At 44.1% G+C, this 23,000-nt stretch overlaps 1 protein-coding gene across 3 annotated transcripts in view; it reads left to right on the top strand.

The window, feature by feature from the left end:
- The first annotated feature begins 7,749 nt into the window (after positions 1-7,749).
- Positions 7,750-23,000, top strand: part of FYB1 (FYN binding protein 1) — a 49,418-nt gene continuing 34,167 nt past the window's right edge. For all 3 annotated transcript variants that reach the window (XM_083703495.1, XM_083703496.1, XM_083703497.1), the window contains exons 1-2: positions 7,750-7,848; positions 19,260-20,391. In XM_083703495.1, coding sequence (XP_083559621.1) covers positions 7,846-7,848; positions 19,260-20,391 — 1,135 coding nt within the window. In that variant the 5' untranslated portion in view covers positions 7,750-7,845. The remainder of the gene's footprint in view (positions 7,849-19,259; positions 20,392-23,000) is intronic.

A 23,000-nucleotide genomic window follows, 5' to 3' on the forward strand; every position in this document is an offset into this window, starting at 1 on the left:
TACAGACGGCGGCTCATTAAAACACCATTCCCACCAATGAAGTCCCTGAAAAATCCCACTGAAATTTGCAAAGTTATTTAACAGTAATGGGTTTGTGAATTGTTCAGCTGAGTTGAACAATGCTGACATTGGGCAAACTGGGGAGGGGGGAGTAGGGTGGGGAAGCAACCATTCTGTAAGAAGACTGTAGCATCATCTAAATCAAACGTTGGACATGAGTCACACTCACTGACATGCTTGTTGAATGTCTTTCTTATTTTATTTGGCTTTTGTTTCCTTAAAAAAGCCTTAGTGGCCAGAATTACTGTCCAGCTGGGATTAAAAATCCGGCATTTTCTTTCTCTTAACAAAGTAGCACTTTGTTTTTCAAATACACTTGTGAGGGTGTGGGTCTCTTAGGACGAGTCAGTGCGTTGAATGACTTTGCAGAGTTAGAATTTAAATTAAAAGTTGGCTGCCTATGAAAAAAACACAACATTGACAGGGTTTTGTTTGTTTTGTTGCCGGCTTCCAACTCTCCAGAGTTCCAGAGGTGGTGCTAGGCAAATATGGCTTCCATTGGAAAAGAGAATCCCACAGAAGACTTAAGGATTTTTAAAAATCTGCCTGATTTGCAAATTTTTACAGATGGTGCACAAATGCAAACATAGGCAGCTGCCTTATAGTGAGAAGGGATGTAAGACGGCAGTGATTTTCATTGTGATATGTATTCATCACAATGAGTGCTGCTTCCTTTTTGCTGCAGTTTGGTTCACCAAATACAGACACAGCCAGTCAGTCCCTTCTCCCTCCTCGGGGAAAAGCCCCCCAAGAGCCGCACACACACTAGGCACGGCTCTAAAGAACACACGGCTCTTGCGGGCTTTTCTACGAGGTGGGAGAAGGACAGCCCATCAGTGATGGGCTGCCCTGCTCCCTCCTCAGGGAAAAGCCTGTAAGAGCCGCGTGGAGCGTGTGTCAGTGGCGTAGCGTGGGTTGTCAGCACCCGGGGCAAGGCAAGTAATTTGCGCCCCCTAACCCGTGGGTTTTAGTAGGGGAGAGAGCTGTGAGTGTGAGCGCGCCCCCCCCCGATGTTGCACCCGGTGCGGCCACCCCCCTGCACCCCCCACGCTACGCCTCTGGCGTGTGTGTGGCTCTTGGGGGCTTTTCCCGCCTGCCTCCTGCCTGCATTTGTTCCATAAGATGCACACACATTTCCCCTATCTTTTTAGGAGGGAAAAAGTGTATCTTATGGAGCGAAAAATACAGTACTACGTTATCTACAATCCAAGCTTAGGGTATTCAGGAGCAGGTTTTGGACAGCAAACTGGATATCGGAGATTTTATTACTCTCCTGTTTGTTCTATGTAATATTTATTTGAAGAATTCAGAAATAACACTTGTTTGCACGTATACTTTCTTAAGAACTGTCAGGGAGCCCAGGTCCCCCAGCCTCACTTTGTATTAAACACTGCTTTAAGTATCTGAGCCACCAGATACAATCAAAATTGCTTCAAAATCACGTTAATGTCCAAATGCCAGGAAAAATGAAAATGTATTTGCTTGGCAAAGAAATTTGTCAAATCAGGTGACATTCTGTGGGAACAGTGCTCCATAAACGGGGGGCTGGCACTAAAAAAAAGTAACTCTCTTTATTTAATTTGATTCGATTACAGGTAACTAGTAACACATTTAACTTCTGCACATTCAGATTTACACACTTGGCCAAAAAAAAGAGTGTGTGGAAAGGGGGGAACATGCACCCAGAAAAAAAAGACTTTGGCATTCCCACCTGCCCTTGAAAAATGTGTTATCTGCAAAGCTGTGTTAATTATATATATGTTGCAGATCTTTTCCTGCCCTAGGACTAGCAATTGCTTAAGGAACATAGACCCTGTCCATAAGATAAGCTTTTCCCAGCTTTCGGAGTCACCACACATTCCTCAGTGGAAAGATGCTACCCCAGCTATTCCCCCATAGAACCTTCAGGCAATAAATAAATACATCACAGCGATGTGCATAGTGTTAAACTTTGTGCAATGCATTGTGAGATTTTTGCTCCATAGTGCACTCGCGGCAGGTGTCAAAGAGAGAGTGAGGAACACTTGAGGAATGTGATCTTGTGAATTCTGATAAGAAATGATCTGATCCAAACCTCCCAGACTAACATGTGGGTCTGGACTTAAGCTGTCACACTTTCTGAATGTTTTGACACCAGTCTTCGGCTCAAAAGAAACACCAGAATACATTTAAAGTCTGTGTGCATCTAGAAATGCATCTAAGAACTGCATATTTTTGAGAGCAAAGATTTGTGTGCATTTTTTTAAAGTGTAGATTAATTAATAAACGGGACTAATGAAAGTGTGTCAAGCCCTGGAAATAAAACTGATTTGCCATCTTCCAAGGTTTTGAGCCCCTCTACCTAGATCTTCTAACCCATAGCTTAGTAAGAACCCACTTGAAAAATGGGGCTGGGGAGATGTTAGAACAGCTAAATTGGGAAAGCAGAAGCTTGTAGAAAGAAGGGAAGGTACCGGTATCTGAGATGCATTTGTGGTCTGGGGAGGAAGAGGGAGGAGAAAGGGGAGCTGCCTTCAACAAGAAGCTCTGGTTCAGCAAAATGCTTATAAATTTTCATGATCACTTAAAAAACAACAACACATGCACAGACTGATGTAGAAATGTAGAGAACTAACTTAAGGTTAGGGTGGGAAGCTGGGAGAAACCAAAATTAACAGATCCACCCATTCCTCCATCAGGATACTATGGACTAGTTAGAAAAGACTTTATTTTTATCTTAATGCAACCTCTTGTTTATTTTACTTCCTCTGTCTTGAAAACCCCCCAAAGAAGTCTTGAACTAGAGACTCTGAAGGTGGCTCTGTATTTTGCTAAGGAAGGATAACCACTTCTGCATGCCCCGAGCTTAAAGGGGAAGTAAGCGGGAAGTTCAGATTTTGGTCCCTTTGCTAGCAAGACCAGAGGGCTTGGTAATAGTATGTCCCAACCCTCAGTTTAATATCTGAAGCTCTTAGCCAAGGGTCAGTGTTAAGTTGTAAGTGAACATATCAGACGACACAGCGATTCTTCAAACAGCTCTTGTTTATTCACAGGCCAGGACAGAACTGAACTGAAGAGTTCAGTCAGCCTGCTTATATAGAGCTCCAGTACAATGTAGCTGTAACAATTTTCTAAAACTATCCAATCATTGAACATTACTTTCGATCCCTTATTTGCATAACTATCTACAGTATTCCCCTGCTGGCCAGGGTGAGAACTTCAGAACATAACAGTCAGCAAACTTTTTCAGCAGGGGCCCGGTCCATTGTCCCTCAAACCTTGTGGGGGCTGAACTACATTTTGGGGGAAAAATATGAACAAATTCCTATGCCCCACAAATAACCCAGAGATGCATTTTAAATAAAAGCACACATTCTATTCATGTAAAAGCACCAGGCAGGCCCCACAAATAAGGGAGATGCATTTTAAATAAAAGGACACATTCTACTCATGTCAAAACATGGTCTGCATTTAGAAGGCAATTGGGCTAGATCCGGCCCCCGGGCCTTAGTTTGCCTACCAATGCATCTTAGCCATCTAGCAGATGGGGAGCAAGGGAATTAAATGGGAGGTGATGGAAGTCTGTTAATGAAGTCTGTTAATTGAGGAAGTGTGGGGCTCCCAGCCTCTTTACCTTGCAGGGAAGAGATGGGAGTGAAAGCCCCTTTTGTTACAAGGTGTGTATCAAACAGATGGAGAAAGCACCTACTCCCAAGATTACCTTTGCAGGAGCTCCTGGGTGTGTTCAGTTCACAGCAAGTGTGTTCCTCCCTGCTTTGTCAGTTATCCATCTTCCTGACCAACATGGAAGATTCAGACAGGACAGCAGCATAGCTGTCAAGCGTCCCTTATTTGGCGGGACAGTCCCTTATCCCAGGGCCATGTCCCGCTGCTGTCCCTTATTGATGATGTCCCTTAAATAAGCTACTGAATGTACAGTGGTGCCCCGCAAGACGAATGCCTCACAAGACGGAAAACCCGCAAGACGAAAGGGTTTTCCGTTTGCGAGTTGCTTCGCAAGACGAATTTCCCTATGGGCTTGCTTCGCAAGAAGAAAGCCCATAGGGAAATCTCCGGGGACCTCTTTTAAATGCTGGCGGTGGGGAGCAAAGCCTTTCCCCCCCTCCGGCCTTCAGAAGAGGTCCAGGAAGGCCGGCGGGGGCTGAAAGGCTTTGCTCCCCACTGCCAGCATTTTAAAAGCAGTCCGGGATAGCAGGGAAGCGCTTCCTGCTATCCCGGATGGCTTTTGAAGGCAGGCGGGGGGGAGCAAAGACTTTTGCCCCCCGCCCGCCTTCAGAAGAGGTCCTGGACCTCTTCTGAAGGCAGGTGGGGGGCAAAAGTCTTTGCTCCCCCCTGCCTGCCTTCCCGGGAGAGCGGAGAAACGCAGTGCGTTTCTCCGCTGTCCCGGACGGCTTTTGAAGGCAGGCGGGGGGGAGCAAAGACTTTTGCCCCCCGCCCACCTTCAGAAGAGGTCCTGGACCTCTTCTGAAGGCTGGCAGGGGGCAAAAGTCTTTGTCCCCCCTGCCTGCCTTCCCGGGGGCTTTTAAATCGCCCCGGGACAGCGGAGAAGTCCTCTGCTGTCCCGGGGTTTTTTTAAAATGCTGGGGGTGGGAAGAAAAGCCTTTGTCCTCCCCCCAGCCTTCAGAAGAGGTCGGGGGACAGACTGTCCCCGGACCTGGTCTGAAGGTGGTTTCCATAGGAACGCATTGATTGATTTTCAATGCATTTCTATGGGAAACCATGCTTCGCAAGACGAAAAACTCGCAGCAACAACTGAAGGGCCCAAAGTTCCCCACTCCCACAACAGAAGACGCCTCAAATAGATGATCTTTGAGAATCTAGGGCATTATAATTTTTTTTTACCTCTATCTGTTCATCTTAAAACGAACCAGCATACAAAAACCTTCTCAGTCACTCAGCCACCAGTTCTTCCTGGAATTGCTTGCAAACGCAGGTGGTTATGTTTCTTTCTAAAACTTTTCCCTTTGATACTAAACTAAAATAGCAGCTGCTGCTTTCCTCTCAGAATTCAGACTCTGGCTCACTACAGAGACCTGTTTCTGTAGCTGTCTGATAAATCTGCAGTATTTACCCGCATGCATACAAATCAAACTGTTAGGCCGTGATTTACCTCACTTAGAAGTCCCCGAACTGAATGCAAAATATGATGCATTTCCACTTTGAAGTCCAGAGATCTTGACTAAATATGAAGTGAAATCCAAATCACGGTAAGCTTGGCAGGGAGAGGGGATGTTTGCGCCACACAGCAAAATGCTACTGAAGTGGGAAATAACTTTGCGGGGGGAAAGCATTTTAAGACTGCTTTTCCAGGAAAGAAAAACCTCCAAAAGAAATCTCACAATCTTGTGATATCTGGCCTAAAGGGAGTTCTCTTGCACCTCTTTTATTCCAAGTGAGCGCTTGCAGAGAAACGTCTTCGGGATCCTCCAGATTGGAAAAGTGGTGTGTGTGTGTGTGTGTGTGTGTGTGTGTGTGTGTGTGTGTGGATGTTCTCTGCAGCATGTCTCGACAAATCATACCTTAATTGTAAATTTATACTGGACCATATACAAGGGATGGGGAGTGGGGGTGGGGAATGAGTCAGTTCACATTTAAGTGCGAACTGACCTGATTCCCACTTTTCAAAACAATATGCAAATTTTTCTTTTCTTTTCTTTTCTTTTCTTTTCTTTTAGTTTTTATTGTTAAAATAATTCAGCATTAATACACACATATTGCAAATATACAAGCATACAAACATACATTTTATGCAATCCTTAAAATGTTCAAACATACCTACACTCAATCCCACAGATAATTCCTTTTCCCATCACCATCCACCACCCCTCACCCTTTGTGTTAGACTTCCAATCTACTCAATCTACTCAATTGCAATTTCTTTCCACTTCTTTTACTTTCTTTCACACACCTTTAACCTAATTTCATGCTTCTTTTTCTATTACACATTGTTATCCATCTTATTTAGTATTTCAGTATTTAAAACGGAACTTGTTTATTCTAATAAGAGTTCTGATTTTTCGATATGGTTTTGCAAGTATTGTTTAAACACCTTCCAGTCCCTGTCTATCCTCTCTTTTGAGATCCTTCCAATTTCTCCCATTGTTTTGGATATATTGTAGTACTCCAATAATTTGGCAAGCCACTCTATTTTTGTTGGTATAATACCACTTTTCCAATTTTTCACAACTGATAGCCTTGTGGTTACTGTTGCATATAAATATAATGTCTTGTCTTCCCCATATACAAGGGATGGGGAGTGGGGGTGGGAAATGAGTCAGTTCACATTTAAGTGAAAACCAACCTGATTCTCACTTTACAAAACAATATGCGAAATTTTCACTTCTCCAGATTTTGCAGTGCAAATAATGTGTACAAAATTGCATATACTGATGTGCATAGATTAGTGAAAATATCATAAAAGATGCATTATGCTATAGGAAATTGCTTTGCAGAAAAGTATATACAGTGGTACCTCGTGTTACATACTTAATCCATTCCGGAGGTCTGTTCGTAACCGGAAACTGCTCATAACATGAGGTGCGCTTTTGCTAATGACGCCTCCTACTGCTGCCAGAGCGTGACTTCCGCTCGCATCCCGGGTCAAAGTTCGCAACAAGGGGCATCTACTTCCGAGTTGGCGGAGCGCATTACCTGAAGTATTCGTAAAGGGGGTGGTACGTAACACAAGGTACCACTGTATTAGGCAAAGACAAATGTGTATATTAGGAGAAATGCACATTAAAATGTGGATGAATTTTCATAAGATTTTTTTAAAAAAAAACAAATGCAAATTGATGTGGAAATGTGGAGAACCAAGCTTACAGTAAGCCTGGAAAAATGAGAAACTGAGAGCAATCACAAATGCCAGACTGTCCACACATCATTCTGCTTCATTAGTTGCTCTATTGGGCTGGTGATTGACAGCTGCTGGTGGTGAGTGGCAGATGATTTTCAGTAATCCCCCCCAAAAAAGCTCAACAACTCTGGGCCATCTCCCCCCTGTTTTCTGCATTTGGAGTCCCCCAAAATAGGGGTTGTCTTATACACGAGGGGGGGTTGTTATACACGGGAAAATATGGTAAATCAACTATCCTGTTGCAACTCCTAGAAAAGCAAGACAGAATAAACAAAAAAAGGGAAACATGTGCATTAATATAGTGCTAGAGATTTTCTAGTTATTCGTGTATTCTCCCACCCATCATGGCTGGGGCAACCCAGTCAGATGGACAGGGTACAAATAAAATAAAATAATTATTATTACAGTGATACTTCGGGTTAAGAACTTAATTTGTTCTGGAGGTCTGTTCTTAACCTGAAACTGTTCTTAACCTGAAGCACCACTTTAGCTAATGGGGTCTCCTTCTGCCGCCGTGCTGCCGGAGCACGATTTCTGTTCTCATCCTGAAGCAAAGTTCTCAACCTGAGGTAATATTTCTGGGTTAGCGGAGTCTGTAACCTGAAGTGTATGTAACCTGAAGTGTATGTAACCCGAGGTACCACTGTATTTGTTTGTTTATTTATTTCCCAGTTCCTTTGCCCCTCCAGCACTACAGGGCATTTTCAGGTTACTGCTACAAGTCGTGCTAGTTGCCAGATCAAAATATGCAAACTAAGGATTGCACTTGTTTGGTTTTTCCTATGAAGGCTGGATTAGAAAAGAAAAAAACAAGCCCACTTCCTATTTTCAAAGTGTTACCCGTTCCAGGCAAAAGGACAAAGAAAAATTTCCTCTTCTAACACTACGTTCTTCAGCAGGCTTGTGATCCCACAAAGAACTTTGTTGTCATGGTAAGTGCAGACTTTTCTAATTTTCATTGGTTTCGCTGAAATAGTTATTAAAAACTAAAGTGATAAGACAGCTGTAAGACTGTTTTGCAGCAGCGGTCATGAGTGGCTGATGTATGCGTTTTCGTTTCATATCTTTGAAAGGGCAACTGTGTAGCATTCTAAGAAACTCTTTTAGCAAGACCAGCCGATCAGGCTGCATACAGCTTGTGATCTACTGAGCCAAATGCCGCCCGTCAGCCACAACCTGGTGCCTCACCTGCAGAAGGTCCATGGCCCAGTGGCGGAGTGCATGTTTTTCATTCAAAAGGTCTGAGTTACAGCGTCCAGTATCTATAGGCAGGGCGGACAGAGGCTGCTGTCTCTGAAACCCTGGAGAGCTGTCGCCGTTCAGGGTAGAAAATACTGAACTAGGTGGACCAACGGTCAGAGTTACTGCATGGCAGTTTCCTATGTTCCTGTGACAATGCCTTTCCTTTTCTTTCTGCAGTTTGAGACAGGCTGCACAAATGCATTTCTCAAGAGCCTGGTGGTCCACCATGCTTACGTAGCTGGTGAGCTGCACTCGTCTCCATAGATCACAAGTTGTAGATAAAACTGAGTTGTGTTGTGGTTGGAGGAGGGGCGGTAAATTTGCCCTGCAGATGTCCTGGACTGGAACTCCCATCAGCTCCAGTCAGGATGGCCAATGGTCAGGGACGATGGGAGATAAGGTCTACAACATCTGCAAGACACCACGTAGGCTACCAATGGGTTAGTGTTGGGCTAGGAGTATGGAGTTCCAGGTTCAAATTCCTACCTAACCATGAAGCTCATGGGGCAATCCATATCCTCCAATTGTCCCTATTTTCCAGGGCCAGTCTCGGAATTACAAGAGCCTTCCCAGCTTCTGATTCGATCCTGGAATGTCCCTATTTCCCCCACCAGTGCTGCCGCTGCTGAGCTCAGGGCGGAAGATGTCCTGGGCAGTGGCAGCTGCGAGGGAGCACCCTGTTGCCTCTCCTTGGCCTCCCCATGACTGCCACTGTCAGCCTCCTCCCTTGCGCATCTCGTAGCAGCTGCTGGAGAGCAGGCGAGGAGGAGGAAAGGCTATGGTTGCTGAGGCCTCATATGATGCACTTGCCCCGAGGTGCAGGTAGAGGACAGGGTCTGGGTGGGAAGAAAGAGGGAGCAGAGCAAAGTACAAGGAGTCTAGATTTTTTTTATTTAAAAAAATGCTTTGTGCGTCTGCATCTAATCTTGCCCCTTTCTAAAATGAACTTATTAGTGTGCATGGTTTTTTCTTTTCTTTTTGCAAATCTACCAAATAATTAAATAAAATAAAATTGGGATCAAGAGGTTTTCTCAGGCTGGTAGAAGGTGTGTGTGCCCGTGTAGTGGTGAAAGAAACGCTCTGCAGGGGTTGGGACGACAAAACTGGGAGGTCGAGGAGGGTCAGTTGTGAGGAATGCTGGAGGGTATGGGTCATCGTGGACTAGGATCTCTCTTCCAGCCTAACTCACCTCCCAGGGTTGATGCTGAGGTAAATGATCTAGAGCAGGCATGTCCAAAGTCTGGTTCCGCCCGCCCCGCCCCCCATTGATTTAATCCGGCCCCCATGGCCCTAGGGTAAAATCACAACAACTTTGGTCAGCCCTCCCACATGTTCACTTCATCAAATCTTGCTCTCTTTGGAAAAGGTTTGGGCACCCCTGAATTCTAGGGGGTGGAGGAGAAACAACTTACACTGGTACCTCAGGTTAAGAACTTAATTTGTTCCAGAGGTCTGCTCTTAACCTGAAACTGTTCTTAACCTGAGGTACCACTTTAGCTAATGGGGCCTCCCGCTGCTGCCGTGCCACCACCACACCGCCGCCACACGATTTCTGTTCTCATCCTGAAGCAAAGTTCTCAACCGAGGTACTATTTCTGGGTTAGCGGAGTCTGTAACCTGAAGCGTCTGTAACCTGAAGCGTCTGTAATCCCATGTACCACTTTACAACTCTTTGATATCCATGGAGGAAAGATGAGATCTAAGTATAATTCTCAGAAACGTGATATGTTACTGAAGAATATCAATTAGAGAAATACCTTAAAATTGGTTGCAAATGGCGTGACTAACATTGCATTACTTCTCTGCATAGTTTTTATGTGATTTCCCTTGACAGAGCAGACGTAAGGGGTTTGCAGATAAAATGATTAATCAGCCTGTCTTTTTGTACGATGAGACCAAATGTAAATGTAAGATAAAAGCCGTCTCCAGTACGGTACTGTTTTATGTACACATTGTTCTTTTCTGGGGCTGAGGCTTTGACTGGATCGAGAAATTGTTGGTGGACCTGAGGTCTTCAGACCTTCCCTGAAGATCCTAATCAGCTCTACACCTCTTCCACCTAACTCTGGGAGTTGCGAAAGAGTGACGTAACTTCATGCAGTGACTTCATGCAGTGATTCCCTCTGTGTGTGTGTGTCCTTGAGTGTGTGAGAGAGACTCTTATCAGTGTCCCCCATAGTCTGTGCTTAGCAGAGCATTATAGAGAACCGCCAACGGCCAACCATTGAACCAGCATATTGTAGGAAGGATTGTAACATGGGCACGCATCTTGCTCATGGCCAAAGTGGCCTGCTTATGCACCATACATTCAAAGCACATTCCCAGCTCCTCCCTCCAAACCCTGGGCACTGTAAAGGATGCTGAGAATTATAGTTCTGCAAGTGGTGAACCATAGTTCCCATGTTTCTTCCCAACGTGCTAGAAATGTGCTTTAAACATATGGTGTGTGTACACCTGTGGACATTAGGTAGGAGATGCATGAACATCTCTTTTAAGGAATCAAACTGCAATTTATGTCTCCCCTTCCCTAGGAAGGGGAGAATGCTCTTCCCTCATCCACAAGAATAGCCAGCTTTGATAAGTAGGGAAATACTTAAAAAAAAATAATGATAAGGACTTTCTTGCCAAAATTGTTGTATTTGATCTCTACTGGCCCTTGAACTTCAGCAGCAATCCTGCTTTTACGGTGAAATAGCATCAGATAAGAACAGCCAGGGAGATCTCAGGTGTGGCAAAGCCCCTGTTTCCAGGTTATTTGCAACCTGCAGTTGGGTTTCATCAGGTTCTCAGAGCCCCCTCCTGCCTATCAGCTGCGCAGCAGGGAGCAATTAAGAGGTAAAGGGGGCCTTGATATTCTGCAGTGTGTGCAGTTTAGACATCTTCCTCTGCAAGTTTTTAAACCTTGCTTCAGAAGAAGATCAAAGCAGGAGGGAAAGCGTTTCAGCAGAGAGGTAGTCTTGGGTTCCTGACAAATATGCAAAAAGTGCTCTTGCATTTTGCAATCGTATGCATGCAATTTTCAGGACGAAATTGCACTTTGAAACGTGAGGCTTTCTATAGGTCAAAGGAGAGTGTCTTTTGCACTCTGCTGCTGGGATCCCTGAGCTCTTTTTGCATTCATTCATTCATTCATTTATTTATTTATGGGCAGGGAAAGAGTATTGGAAAACATTTTTGACCAACTTTGCTTTAAAAGAAAAATTACTTTCACATTTTTTAAAAACTCCATTAATTCAATTCTGATCCCTTTCCACATTAATCTATGACATTTAAAGCAAGACTCCTCTAAAGATATGCATTTAAATATGTATTTAATACATATATTTAAATACATCTTTAAACGAATATTTTCTCTAAAATACTATTTAAATGCTTGCGGTACTTCAGAAGGCATATTTAAATATGTGTTCAAATATGTACTTGTTCTAAAAATAAAATAAAAAATTAGATTGTTTTTGTAAACCACTTGAAGTTATTCTTACAATCAATGGGCACATACATTTCGTTAAATAAATTAATACATAAGTATTTTCTCTCAAAATACACGTGCATAGTTTGGGATATTTAAACTGCTAAGGATTCTTAACCATATGTAGATTTGTCCCTTAACCTGAAAGGTGAGGGTGAGGTCATATCACAGAGGAAATCAGAGACAAAATTACCCATGTATCCCTGTGAGTCACCACATTTGAAAAGATGCCTTTTTAATGGGAAGGGGCATTTTTGTTAATATTTACTGAGGTTGAAAGTTGAAAGATAACACTTAAACCAATAGGAAGATCAAGCAGGTGGCACTACCACAGCACATTAATCAGTTTGCATCATTGGGTAGAATAGACTCCTAAAACATTCAACTCAATAGGTTGTATCCAACTCAATTGTACTCAGAGCAGACCTTTTGAAACTAATGGACCTAATTTCAGTTCTGTCCATTCATTTCAATGGGTACTCTTGAGTAGGGCTAACATTTCACACAACCTTCTGCATTGTAAACCGGTATGGCATAGTGGTTCAGAGTGCCAGACTAGGATTTGTGAAACCAGGGTTCAAATTCCCACTCAGCCATGATGCTTATGTGATATAGAAGTGCCCCACTGGAGGTTTACGTGATACTTCAGGCAGTTTGTTTAAATCTACTTTGCATTTGCTCAGAGCAGGAAGCAGATTAGCTGTGTGAATTCATGGCCATGGGCAAATGTGTTGCACAAATGTGTTGCACAGATATTTTACATATGCAAATTTAAGATGGAATAGAAGGTACAGCCTTGTTCTGGGATGAATGGGCTTCTTAACAACATGTCAGGCAGAGGACTCTGGAGGTAATAATACTTAATATCTGTGTAGCACTTTTTCCCTTGAGTGATCAAAATAATGCACATGCATAATCTCAGGAATCATTACAACCGTTCAGCAATGCAGGCCAGCTCTGTTTCCTCTGGAGATTACAGATGGAGAACTGAGGTGAAGGCCATCATCGCTTACCTAAGGCCACCTGGTTACGTAATTCATGACTGAGGAGAGTTCATGTACACTGGTTAATCCTACATAAGTTCCGCTGTGTATTATTCTCCTCAATTTCTTTTACATCTTGATATCCAGCTAAATTAAAGGTGATAAAGTAGAGAGTGATCACATTACATTAGTACCTGCTATCCATCTATCCCTATCCTGTAGCAACAGGTCCTATTTTCTGGAAGCTCTTTCAGACAAATCATAGTTCTGGGTTTTACCTTCGTGGTGCAGGGAATGCCTTCTTAAAAAAAAAAGTTAGCATGTTAGAGAAAAGGTGGGATGTATATAACGTAAAGGGACCCCTGACCGTTAGGTCCAATCGTGGCCGACTCTGGGGTTGCGGCACTCATCTCGCTTTACTGGCTGAGGGAGCCGGCGTACAGCTTCCGGGTCATGTGGCCAGCATGACTAAGCCGCTTCTGGTGAACCAGAGCAGCTCATGGAAACGCCGTTTACCTTCCCGCCAGAGCGGTACCTATTTATCTACTTGCCCTGGCGTGCTCTCAAATTGCTAGGTTGGGAGGAGCAGGGACCAAACAACGGGAGCTCACCCCATCGCAGGGATTTGAACCGCCAACCTTCTGATCGGCAAGTCCTAGGCTCTGTGGTTTAACCCACAGTGCCACCCGCGTCCCTTGGGATGTATATAAACCACCTTTATATATGGACAGTAACTAAAGATTCTGCCGTTTTTCACTCCTTGGGATGGGTGCCCCTTGGATTCCGCTGCCTGAGGTAGCTGCTTCCGTTTGCCTCATGGACGGGCCGGCCCTGCCCCCAGGCCACATCACTCGCCAGCCCTGCTTCACACCCTCCTTGAACTCTGATTTACATTTGTTGCTCTCCTCACTTTGGTCTCTGACCCCACCCACCACTGGCATGTGGCCCTTGGAAGGTTGCCAGAAAAGAATGTGGCCCTTGAGCTAAAATGGATTCCCCACCCCTTCCTAACAGTAGGGTTAGCCCTGGTTGCAGCACATAATAGGGAGGGGGGCTTGAGACTGGAAGTGGGTAGGGGGAAGCCAGTCCCTAAGTGTGTAGCCTTTTGAAAGTTTAGGCAATGAATGCTAATAAAAATTTAACTTCTTCTGTTGGGTATCTCCTAGGGTCAAGCTATACCACACTCCTAATCTAGATTTAGGCCCTTCAGTTACTCCTCAGCAAATAAAAAATACAGAGCTGTAGAAACATATCACATTTAATTTGACCCCTACTATGTGGGAGAAAATGGCAACTATCATTTGCCAAGCTCTTTTCCATTCATACAGTTTGTTGTAGTCAGTAACAGAAACATCTCAAGAAGTTCAAGGCAAGGTGAGGAGAAGGTTGTCCCAACAGTTCTCTCCTGCCATCTCCAGGAGCTGATGGTTACTGTGCTCTTTGGTCTGGGACTCCTTGCCTCTTCCTTCTCTCAAGGTGCCCCAAGAATTGTCTCGTGAGTAGACCTGGTGGCAAAAGTAGACTTGCTTCAGCCAAGCTTCATCCAATTGTCCTTGAAAGCTACGAGGATGTATAGCCTTGGGACATCCCAGTTTGAAGGCTGGAGGCCCAAATCACACACTTTAGAGTCCTTTACAAGTGTTAGCTCCAGAACTTTAGCTGGTTTGTAAATAAATGTACCCCTAGTCCTCCTGGCAAGGAAACCGCAAGGCTTGCTTAACTGTTAGCACACACTGAATATTTTTGTATGTTCTCCTTCTGTGACAGTAAAACAGAGGTTGAGAAAAGAGAGAGAAGTTCGGCAGTGTTGGCTAATGTTTCTTCCTCTTTCCTTGCCCTTTATTCTCTCTCTTTCATGTCAGCTGATGTAGGGCTTGAAGGGGAAATAACAGTGTTTGAAAAGCCTTAACTTGACTAGTAAAGGACAAAGAGAATGATTCAGGGTGGCAGAAAGTATTGCAACAGCTTCGCATTCTTTGGAGAATGGAGTGGTCTAGGGTAGCTTTTGCCAAGCGGGTGCCCTTCTGTATGATCTTGTCCTTAGGTTATTTTACAAAGAAATGGTTTATTTGGAAACTGAATGTGGGAACTCCTCTCCAACTGTCTTGTGTTTGGTCTGTAGCTTTTTAGTAATCTGTTGATTCCATTTGTCTGAATCATACACACAGAGAGAAAAGGACCTTAGTTTTATCCAAAGGCAAACAGCTCTTATTTCTCTTTTCAGGCCATCATAGCCAAATAATGAAACCACATGCAAAACCCAGCACTGAAGTTTATCAGTAGCAAGACAATGGTGTGTTGTCTTAGCTGTAAAGCAAGCCAAGGCATGCAAAGTAGAGAAGGAAAGAAACATCTCAGAAGATATCTGTACATAGTGGTAGAAATGACAAAATTTCTCATAACTGGAAAAAGAATGAAGAGCATGCAGATCTATTATTATTATTATTATTATTATTATTATTATTATTATTATTGAGCCCCATCTGGAAGCAGTTAAGCTAATATCTGGCACTAGTACTGGGCAACTATATAGGTTCTTCCATTCAAAGGGCAGACAGTTAATCAACCCAGCTATTAAGATATTTGCTTCTTAAAAAATCGCCCAAATGCTCTACGGGGCTGAGATATGTGGAATTGGCTTCAAATCTGAACTAGAGGTTCTACAAAATAATTTTCTGAGGCAAATTTTGGGGCTTTCCTTGTGGGACACCAGTTGCCCACCTCAAAGCTGAGTTGGGCCTTGCGTTGCTAGCAGCCAGAATTGATTTAGCCCATCTGAGATACGGGCACAGGCTAAATGCCTTCGAGGATCATACTTTTACTAAACTCTGCTTCCAAGGAACCCTGAACAGAAGTATTCCATGCTGCAACATTTTGTTGCAGGCCTCCCTTGGTTGTCCCTACTGCAGGAACAGTGTGTGTGCTAAACAGGAACAGTGTGTGTGCTAAACAGGAACAGTGTGTGTGCTAAGCAGTCCTGCGGGGACATATCTCTACCACCCTGAAATGCTCAAAATTAACTCGTGGCTCTAAAAATACCAACACATTATGAAATAAATAAATAATCCTAGGATCTAGCCCTAAATGAAGCCCTAAATACTGTAAATGAAGAACTGCAGCCTTTTCTTGTTCCAGAAATCACATGGACTTCGCCTTTCTTTCTGAAGGCACATGAATTCACATATCAGTTCCTTCTTCTGTTCCCACTTAAATATCATGCTCAGCACTCTGCCTCAGTTCAGAGACATTTTTTTAAAGCTTTTTTCATGAAAACTCACCAGTATTTAAGTATGCATTTATTTTAATATATGCATATGGGTATGCAGTTTTGCATAATAGAATGCATTTGATGTTATTTTCACTAATACATGCATTTGTGTGTGTATTTTCCCCCAAATATATGCATTTTTGCAAGCATTTCGATTGGTTGGAGAACTGCATCGCAAAATTCAGAGAACTGCAAATGTTGAAGATGGCTGTGTTTCAGTTCATGCACTGCTTTGGGAAGTGCGAATTAAGTAAAACCAAACCGAATTCTCCCCCAGTACAGTGGTACCTCGGGTTACATACGCTTCAGGTTACAGACTCCGCTAACCGAGAAATAGTGCTTCAGGTTAAGAACTTTGCTTCAGGATGAGAACAGAAATCGTGCTCCGGTGGCGCGGCAGCAGCAGGAGGCCCCATTAGCTAAAGTGGTGCTTCAGGTTAAGAACAGTTTCAGGTTAAGAATGGACCTCCGGAACGAATTAAGTATGTAACCAGAGGTAACACTGTACTTGCTGCTGCTGCTGCTGCTACTTTTACTGCAAACAAGAGCCAGTGTGGTGCAGTGCTTAGAGTATCGGATTATGACCTCACTCAACCATGAAGCTCACTGCCAGTCACTGCCTCTCAGCCTAACACTGTGAGGATAAAATAGGGAGAAGGATAAGTATGTATGCCACCTTGAGTCCTTGGACTTAAAGTGGAATTTAAAAAAAATTATAATCAGAATAATAATCTAGCAAACAAAGCTATAGCTATACTTACCTGGCAAGGGAGATAATCACGAAGGTTGGTTTTCCCAGGGTGACGCTCACTCAGTGCAATCCAGGTATGCTCACCTCTCCAATGCAGGAAACCTGATGGCATAATCTGCAAATAAAAACAGAAAGTAATGTAAAATCCTAAAGTAGGAAAGACATTGCGTCAGAAAGTGCCAGTAAAAGTGTTGCAGGGCAGAGCTGGTTATGGTGGTGATGACGATGGTGATGGTTGGAGGGATGCCAGCAGTTTCCAAGGTGAGAAATGAAAATGCAACAAGAATGCCCCTTAACACCATAGCTATAGATTGTTGCATGCTCCCCACTTCCCCTAGTGTTGAGGAGGTCCAATTGCAGCACTGTTGAGTTCAGTGTTCCTCCCTTCGGATGAGGGAGTCCTTGAGGTTAACAGCATGTTTGTAATGTAGGCTTTTTTCGCTCACAGATATACAGGTAGAGCAGGTTTGGTCTGCTACTCAGTTCCTCTGCTCTGCCATACTGTACTTTGCTGCTGCTTACAGACAGACATCCATCTGCCCACCACCTGGTAACTCCTCTTCTTGTCACTTTAAAATTTCCTATAAATCCAGTACCATTTCCTCAGTCTGTCTGAAATTTCAGAGCTCTGATACCTTTGAGGAACAGGAGACTGTTCAGATAGAAAACACCAATGTTACAAGCAACAGAAGCCTACCTGGGTCACCTATCAGTGGCATGGGATTTATGGAAATAAATGAACTAGCTCCAAAATAATAATAAAATGAGCGCAATTGTGATAAAGAAGGGCAGCATTCAGCTAGGTTTCAGAGTGGACCTGTTGAGACTAATGGACCTTAGCTAGCCATGTTCATTAATTTCAATTGGTATGCTATGAGTAAAAAATTAGTTGAATAAATTAAATGATTTAAACTTTTAATAGTAGAAATGAAAGGAGTAGTGAAATGATTTCTTTCCCCCTCGCAAACTCCTGTTTACTTTCTCATAAATAAGTGAATGGTTGTGGCAAAAGTAAATCGCCCATGTCAGGACTGCCGCTAGGTCCCAGCTCACAGAGGACCAACGCCCGGTGGATGTTATATACAAAAGTCTTTATTAAAGTTTAGTTTCCATTTCCAAGCTCTGGGCGCGCAGACCCACGTCTTGATGCTAGACCGGCTAAGTCCCCTCTGACTCACTGCTCCACCCACACCAGTTTAAGATTCTAGCCCGGCTCCACCTCTTACGCTGTTCTTTCCTTCGCTGGGTCCTTCTGCCCTCTGGGGTTTCCTCCTTCCTGGACTCCTCTGACGCTGAACCTCCTGAGTCTTGCCCCTCCCTCCGGCGGGCTTTAGGACCTGGCTCCCTTCCCGGGCTCCCCGCTGTGCCGCACTCCTGTACATTTGAACTTGGCGCGCGCGCCCAGCCAGTGACTTTCCTTCTGACCGTTTCCCCGCTTCCTGATGTGGGCGTTGCCAAACCTGACTCCTCTCCTCCCTCTGGTGGTGAGGACACTGGTCCCGACTCCTGGGACTCCCCCTCCCCACTGCGCTCTGGTGGAGAAGCTGGTCCTGATTTCCAACTGCTGCTCAGGGACTCCCCGCTAGCCCCTTCCTCCTGGGGCTTCCCCCCTGGAGCCCCCCTCGCTCTGGCCACCGGTGCTCCCTTCTGTGAGTCCTCCGATTCGCTAGAGAGGCTTGTGGAATAACTCTGGCCACTGTCACTGCCTGCGCCCCCCTCATACTCCTCCTCCTCACTCTCCATTTGCTCCCCCTCCTGTGTCTCTCCTTCTGAACCCCTGACAGCCCATGATTCATTGTCATGTTCCAACATGTACATGATTTCTAGACTGGTATAAATAGAAACCTCGCAGATCTTAATGTCTCATCCTTATGAGGTCAGCCTGATTTGATAACTTTTCAGTTGGCACATTCTATAGTGCTTCATGGACCACTCTGCCTTGAAAATCGACAGGTCCGTGTTTCAAAACGGGATGAGTGTGTGGCACATGCTGACCTGCACATTCATTGCCCCACAGGGCTTTTATGCCAAGCCTCTGACTTCATGCTTCTTAGACTGGTTCATGTTACAGTCCACAGTGCCAGTTTACAGCTTGCGACAACCTACAAGCCTAAGAAAGTCAAAAACTCTCTGCTGCAGTCAGCATGTGTGCAGGGTTCATGTTGGTGGGTAGAATGAAATGTGAGGTAAGGAAGGCTTGAACTCACCTCACAAGGCTGTAAGGATGCCACCAACACATGCACCATGAGAGGACAGAACTGCTGGGTTTAGCAGTATCACTTGCTACATACATTTTAGGTCATAATATCACTTCTTTGTTCCGCAAATACGTTGGGAAGGGAGAAATTTCAGCAGACATAGCAAGGCCAGATCCAGTCAGCAAAACTGCTCGTCTGCAGTAAACGCCTTGAAATAATACTTTAACCACAACGAGTATGTAGCAAAATGTTGAACGTCTTTAGCCATACAGGAAGTTGAATGCTGAGATATCTCTAACCAATCAGGAGCCTCACAAGCCTCAGACCAGGAAACCCTTTCCAAGTACAGTATATGCGAACGTTGCTGCAAAGAACTTCTCACTCGGCTTCTTCATCTTTATTTTTTTTTAAATCTTCTTTGTGCATTTGTAGGATGGCAAGACGAATGTGAAGTCCATCATGGCCAAGTTTAGCAACAACCCAGCCGGGGAGGTTGACAGCCGGCAAAGCAGAGCAGCAGGACAGCCGTCTTTGGTGGCGAGGGCTGCATTTGAGAAATTTAACCACCTGGAAAATGCCGCTGCACCTCCCAGACCCAGCAACATCCACAAATCTCCATCTTTTAAACCACCTTTGGGCAGCAAACCTTCTGTTCCTGACACATCGGACAAAGACCCAAAGCCACCCCATTTGAAGAGCAATGCAGTGGCCAGCAAGGTTGCTGCCCTGGCACAGGCAGCTAACAGGGAAACGAATGAAAAACCTGGATTTCCTAGGCCTTTGGGTCCCAAACCTACCGACGGACTGAAAGCTGAATCCAAGCCATTGTTCCCAAAGCCTCCTGACAACAGATTGCCTGGTTCCACAGCACCAAAAAATGAACTCAGGCCGCCGGGGCTACCCAGGTCGAATTTTAAACCTGAACCTCAAGGAAACGAGACAAAGCCTGTGTCTCAAATGGCGGCTGGATTTAAAGAAAAAATAATCGCGGCCTCGCAGGAGAATGACCCCAAACCTCCTTTTCTGAAGCCAGCCCTTGGGAAGAAACCAGGTCTACATCCTATCCCCAATGAAGAGGCTCCCAAGAAATACCCCTCCTTGAATCCGACTTCTCCAAGCCCACTAGGCCTCAAACCCAAACCCAACTCATTTCTAATGGCCAAGGATGCCGAAGGAAAGAGAGACAATGGGGTGGATTCCACAGCCAGCCCTTTCCCTGGTGTAGCCTTGAGACACGTCGCTGACAAGAGCAGCCTGTCTCCGGCCCTCCCAAAATCTTATGAGCAGCCGGGCAACGAAGAAGCAAGGCCAAGTGTGGCCAAGAATATTTTCAAAGTCTCTCAAGAGGATTCTGGGTCAACTTCTGGAGCACCTAAATTCACTGGTCTGCCCAGGGCGACCACGACAGGACCTTGGGATAGTAACTCTGAAAAAGAAGAGAAGGACAAGAATTTGCCGAGACGGAAGACAATCCCTCCACCAGTCAAATTAGGTCTGGCCCCGCAGAAACCCAGCAGACCTCCAACGGTGAACCTTGAAAAATTCAGGAAATACACCGAAGAAAGTGAGTTATTCACCCCCTGTTTGCTGTTGGTTTTATGCAAGGTGGGATAAAAGCTCCTCTATGCCTGGGGGGCATAATAATAATAATGAGCCATGTAAAAATATTTCCCCAATACATCTTGTACTCAATTGTGTTTTATTACGTAGTAGGGAATGTTTCATTGTCACTGATTCTCTCACTCTGTTGATTACCTGGAGCTTTTGACTGGGCCATGCTAGATGTTTATTTCATTTATTTACCAAAATGCATATACTGCTTGAATTGTAGTAAAAGAGATCGGTGCAATTCTACCCTGATTGCACTTTTTAAACAGGGAAAACGGCATCCACAGAGCTAATTGGGAGAGGAATGTGTTACCCTTTCCCCATTTGCCCTTTCCCACTCCAAACTGCCCCTAGGGACTCTCTCACCTTGTGAAATTCCCTTCTTAATGTGTGTTCGCCTGCACTGGGAACTTCGTGAGGGAGGAGACCCTGCTAAGACATGGCGATTTGGAAGGATGGAAGAGTAACAAGAGAAAAGGTTAAGCACCTGCTCACTTTATGCCAACACCCCCTCTGACTTTCTGATGCCAAATCATCACTCTGGATATTGCTTTTCCTGATTAGAAAGCAGTTTTGAGGAAAAGTTATATACATTCAATGATATTTTTTTTTCCAGGTGGAGAGAGGCTAAGTAGAACAGTGAAAGGTGGGGGACACAGCCTAGTTTCTCACCAAAAAATGGAGAAGAATAGTGTGCATACATTTTGTCTCATATCTCAAGTTCTACGAACGCAAAAAAACTCTGAAAAATGGGGCTTCTGGTCCATGTGGGGGTGGAGGGTGCAATTGTCCCTCTCCCGCTCTTGTGGATGCCCATGTATGCCTCTGCGTGTAATATATAGCCTAGACCACCAGCAGGAAGGCTAGAGGTAGATATGGGGTTGAAAAGTCCAGTTATGTTCATTCATCCTAAGGGTCAGCAGGGTGGGGGCAGAGGGGAAATCAGTATACAGTGGTACCTCTGGTTATGTACTTAATTCGTTCTGGAGGTCCGTACTTAACCTGAAACTGTTCTTAACCTGAAGCACCACTTTAGCTAATAGGGCCTCCCACTGCTGCCACGCTGCCACCGTGCGATTTCTGTTCTCATCCTGAGGTAAAGTTCTTAACCCGAGATACTATTTCTGGGTTAGCGGAGTCCGTAACCTGAAGCGGATGTAACCTGAAGCATATGTAACCCGAGGTACCACTGTACAGCCTTTCTGAACCTGTCCCTTTTTGGAATTAAAACAGGAAAGTCTCAAAGCTTTCTCATGTAGAAAGCTTCCTTCATGTTGAAAACAAAAGTAAACTAGCACATCAGAAAGAATTTTAGGGAAGGTTGCTACAGGGGATTTTGGATGTGTGGAAACATTTAAATAATGCCATCCCCCATCTATGTTCTGAACTGGTGCAGTTCCAGAAGGATCAACCATCTGCCTTTTCCAAATTTGTGAACCCCCATTTTACTGCTTCGGACTTACAGCAGTCTAGGTGACCACAATATTAGAACTGAGACCAGGACAGAGCTCCTGTGCCTGCGATAGCTGAATGGCAAGTAGAAAGCTGGCCAGTTTAACATTCCCCCATCATTGCACCTCCATAATCAGGATCACCTGTTGAATGCTGTATAAATGCAAGCTACTCCTTATGCTAACTATTACTTTAAACTTCCTATTATTTTATGCTGCATCATTATCTCAAATTAAATGCACGGAACTTGTTGTGTTCCTCCCTAAACTTTCACTTTCAACTTCTTGTTCTTAGTTTTATTTTATTTTTACTTTTTTCGGACACTTATTGCATAACTTGCTAGGCTTGCTGTTGAATTGCTTTCTATAATATTTCTTAAAGATTGTTCTTTTTGTCTATTGAGGGGGAAACATACAAATTCACTTTACCAAAAGGTGTGTTCCTGGATGCTATTCGCCCCAGGAAGGGGGGGGGGGAATGGGCACTATAATTATTTTTAAACATCCATCACCATGAAAGATGCATAGCCACACTTTTGTTTTCACCATTATAACAGTTTTGTGCTGCTTTTATTGCATGTGCTGTATAAGTCACTTTTGAGTTAAGAAAAAAAAGCAACATATACATGCAATTATGAATAATTTAAATATCTATTTATAAGTGTATTTCTACATGTGTAGCGTATATATGTTGCTGGGTTGCTATTTTTCTTTTTTTAAAAAAAAAATTGCTAGAACTAAGTCTTCCTGTATTTAAATAATTTTCATTAACTATTTGTAAGAATTTGTTTTTAAAATGTGGTTATTAATTGATTGGAGTTAACTTTGTATGCACATTAATTTTGCAGGTAAATATATTTAAATAAAAGATGAGGGAAGAGGGTGGATTTTGTGTTTTAATTGTGTGAGACGACTGCTCTTCCCTTGCTTCTTCTGTTGTCATGTATTAAGTTTGAACTTGTTTTAACTTTACTGTTTGTCTTGCCCCTGTCTCTTATGTATCTCTATTGCTTTCTCTCAGCTCTCCACCTTAGTCTTACCACACATTAAATACCGTATTTTACGCCCTATAGGACGCACCGTCCCATAAGGCGCACCTAGTTTTTTGGGGGGG

This window comes from Podarcis gaigeae (genome assembly GCF_964106915.1).
Source record: "Podarcis gaigeae genome assembly, chromosome: 11".
NCBI lineage: Eukaryota > Metazoa > Chordata > Lepidosauria > Squamata > Lacertidae > Podarcis > Podarcis gaigeae.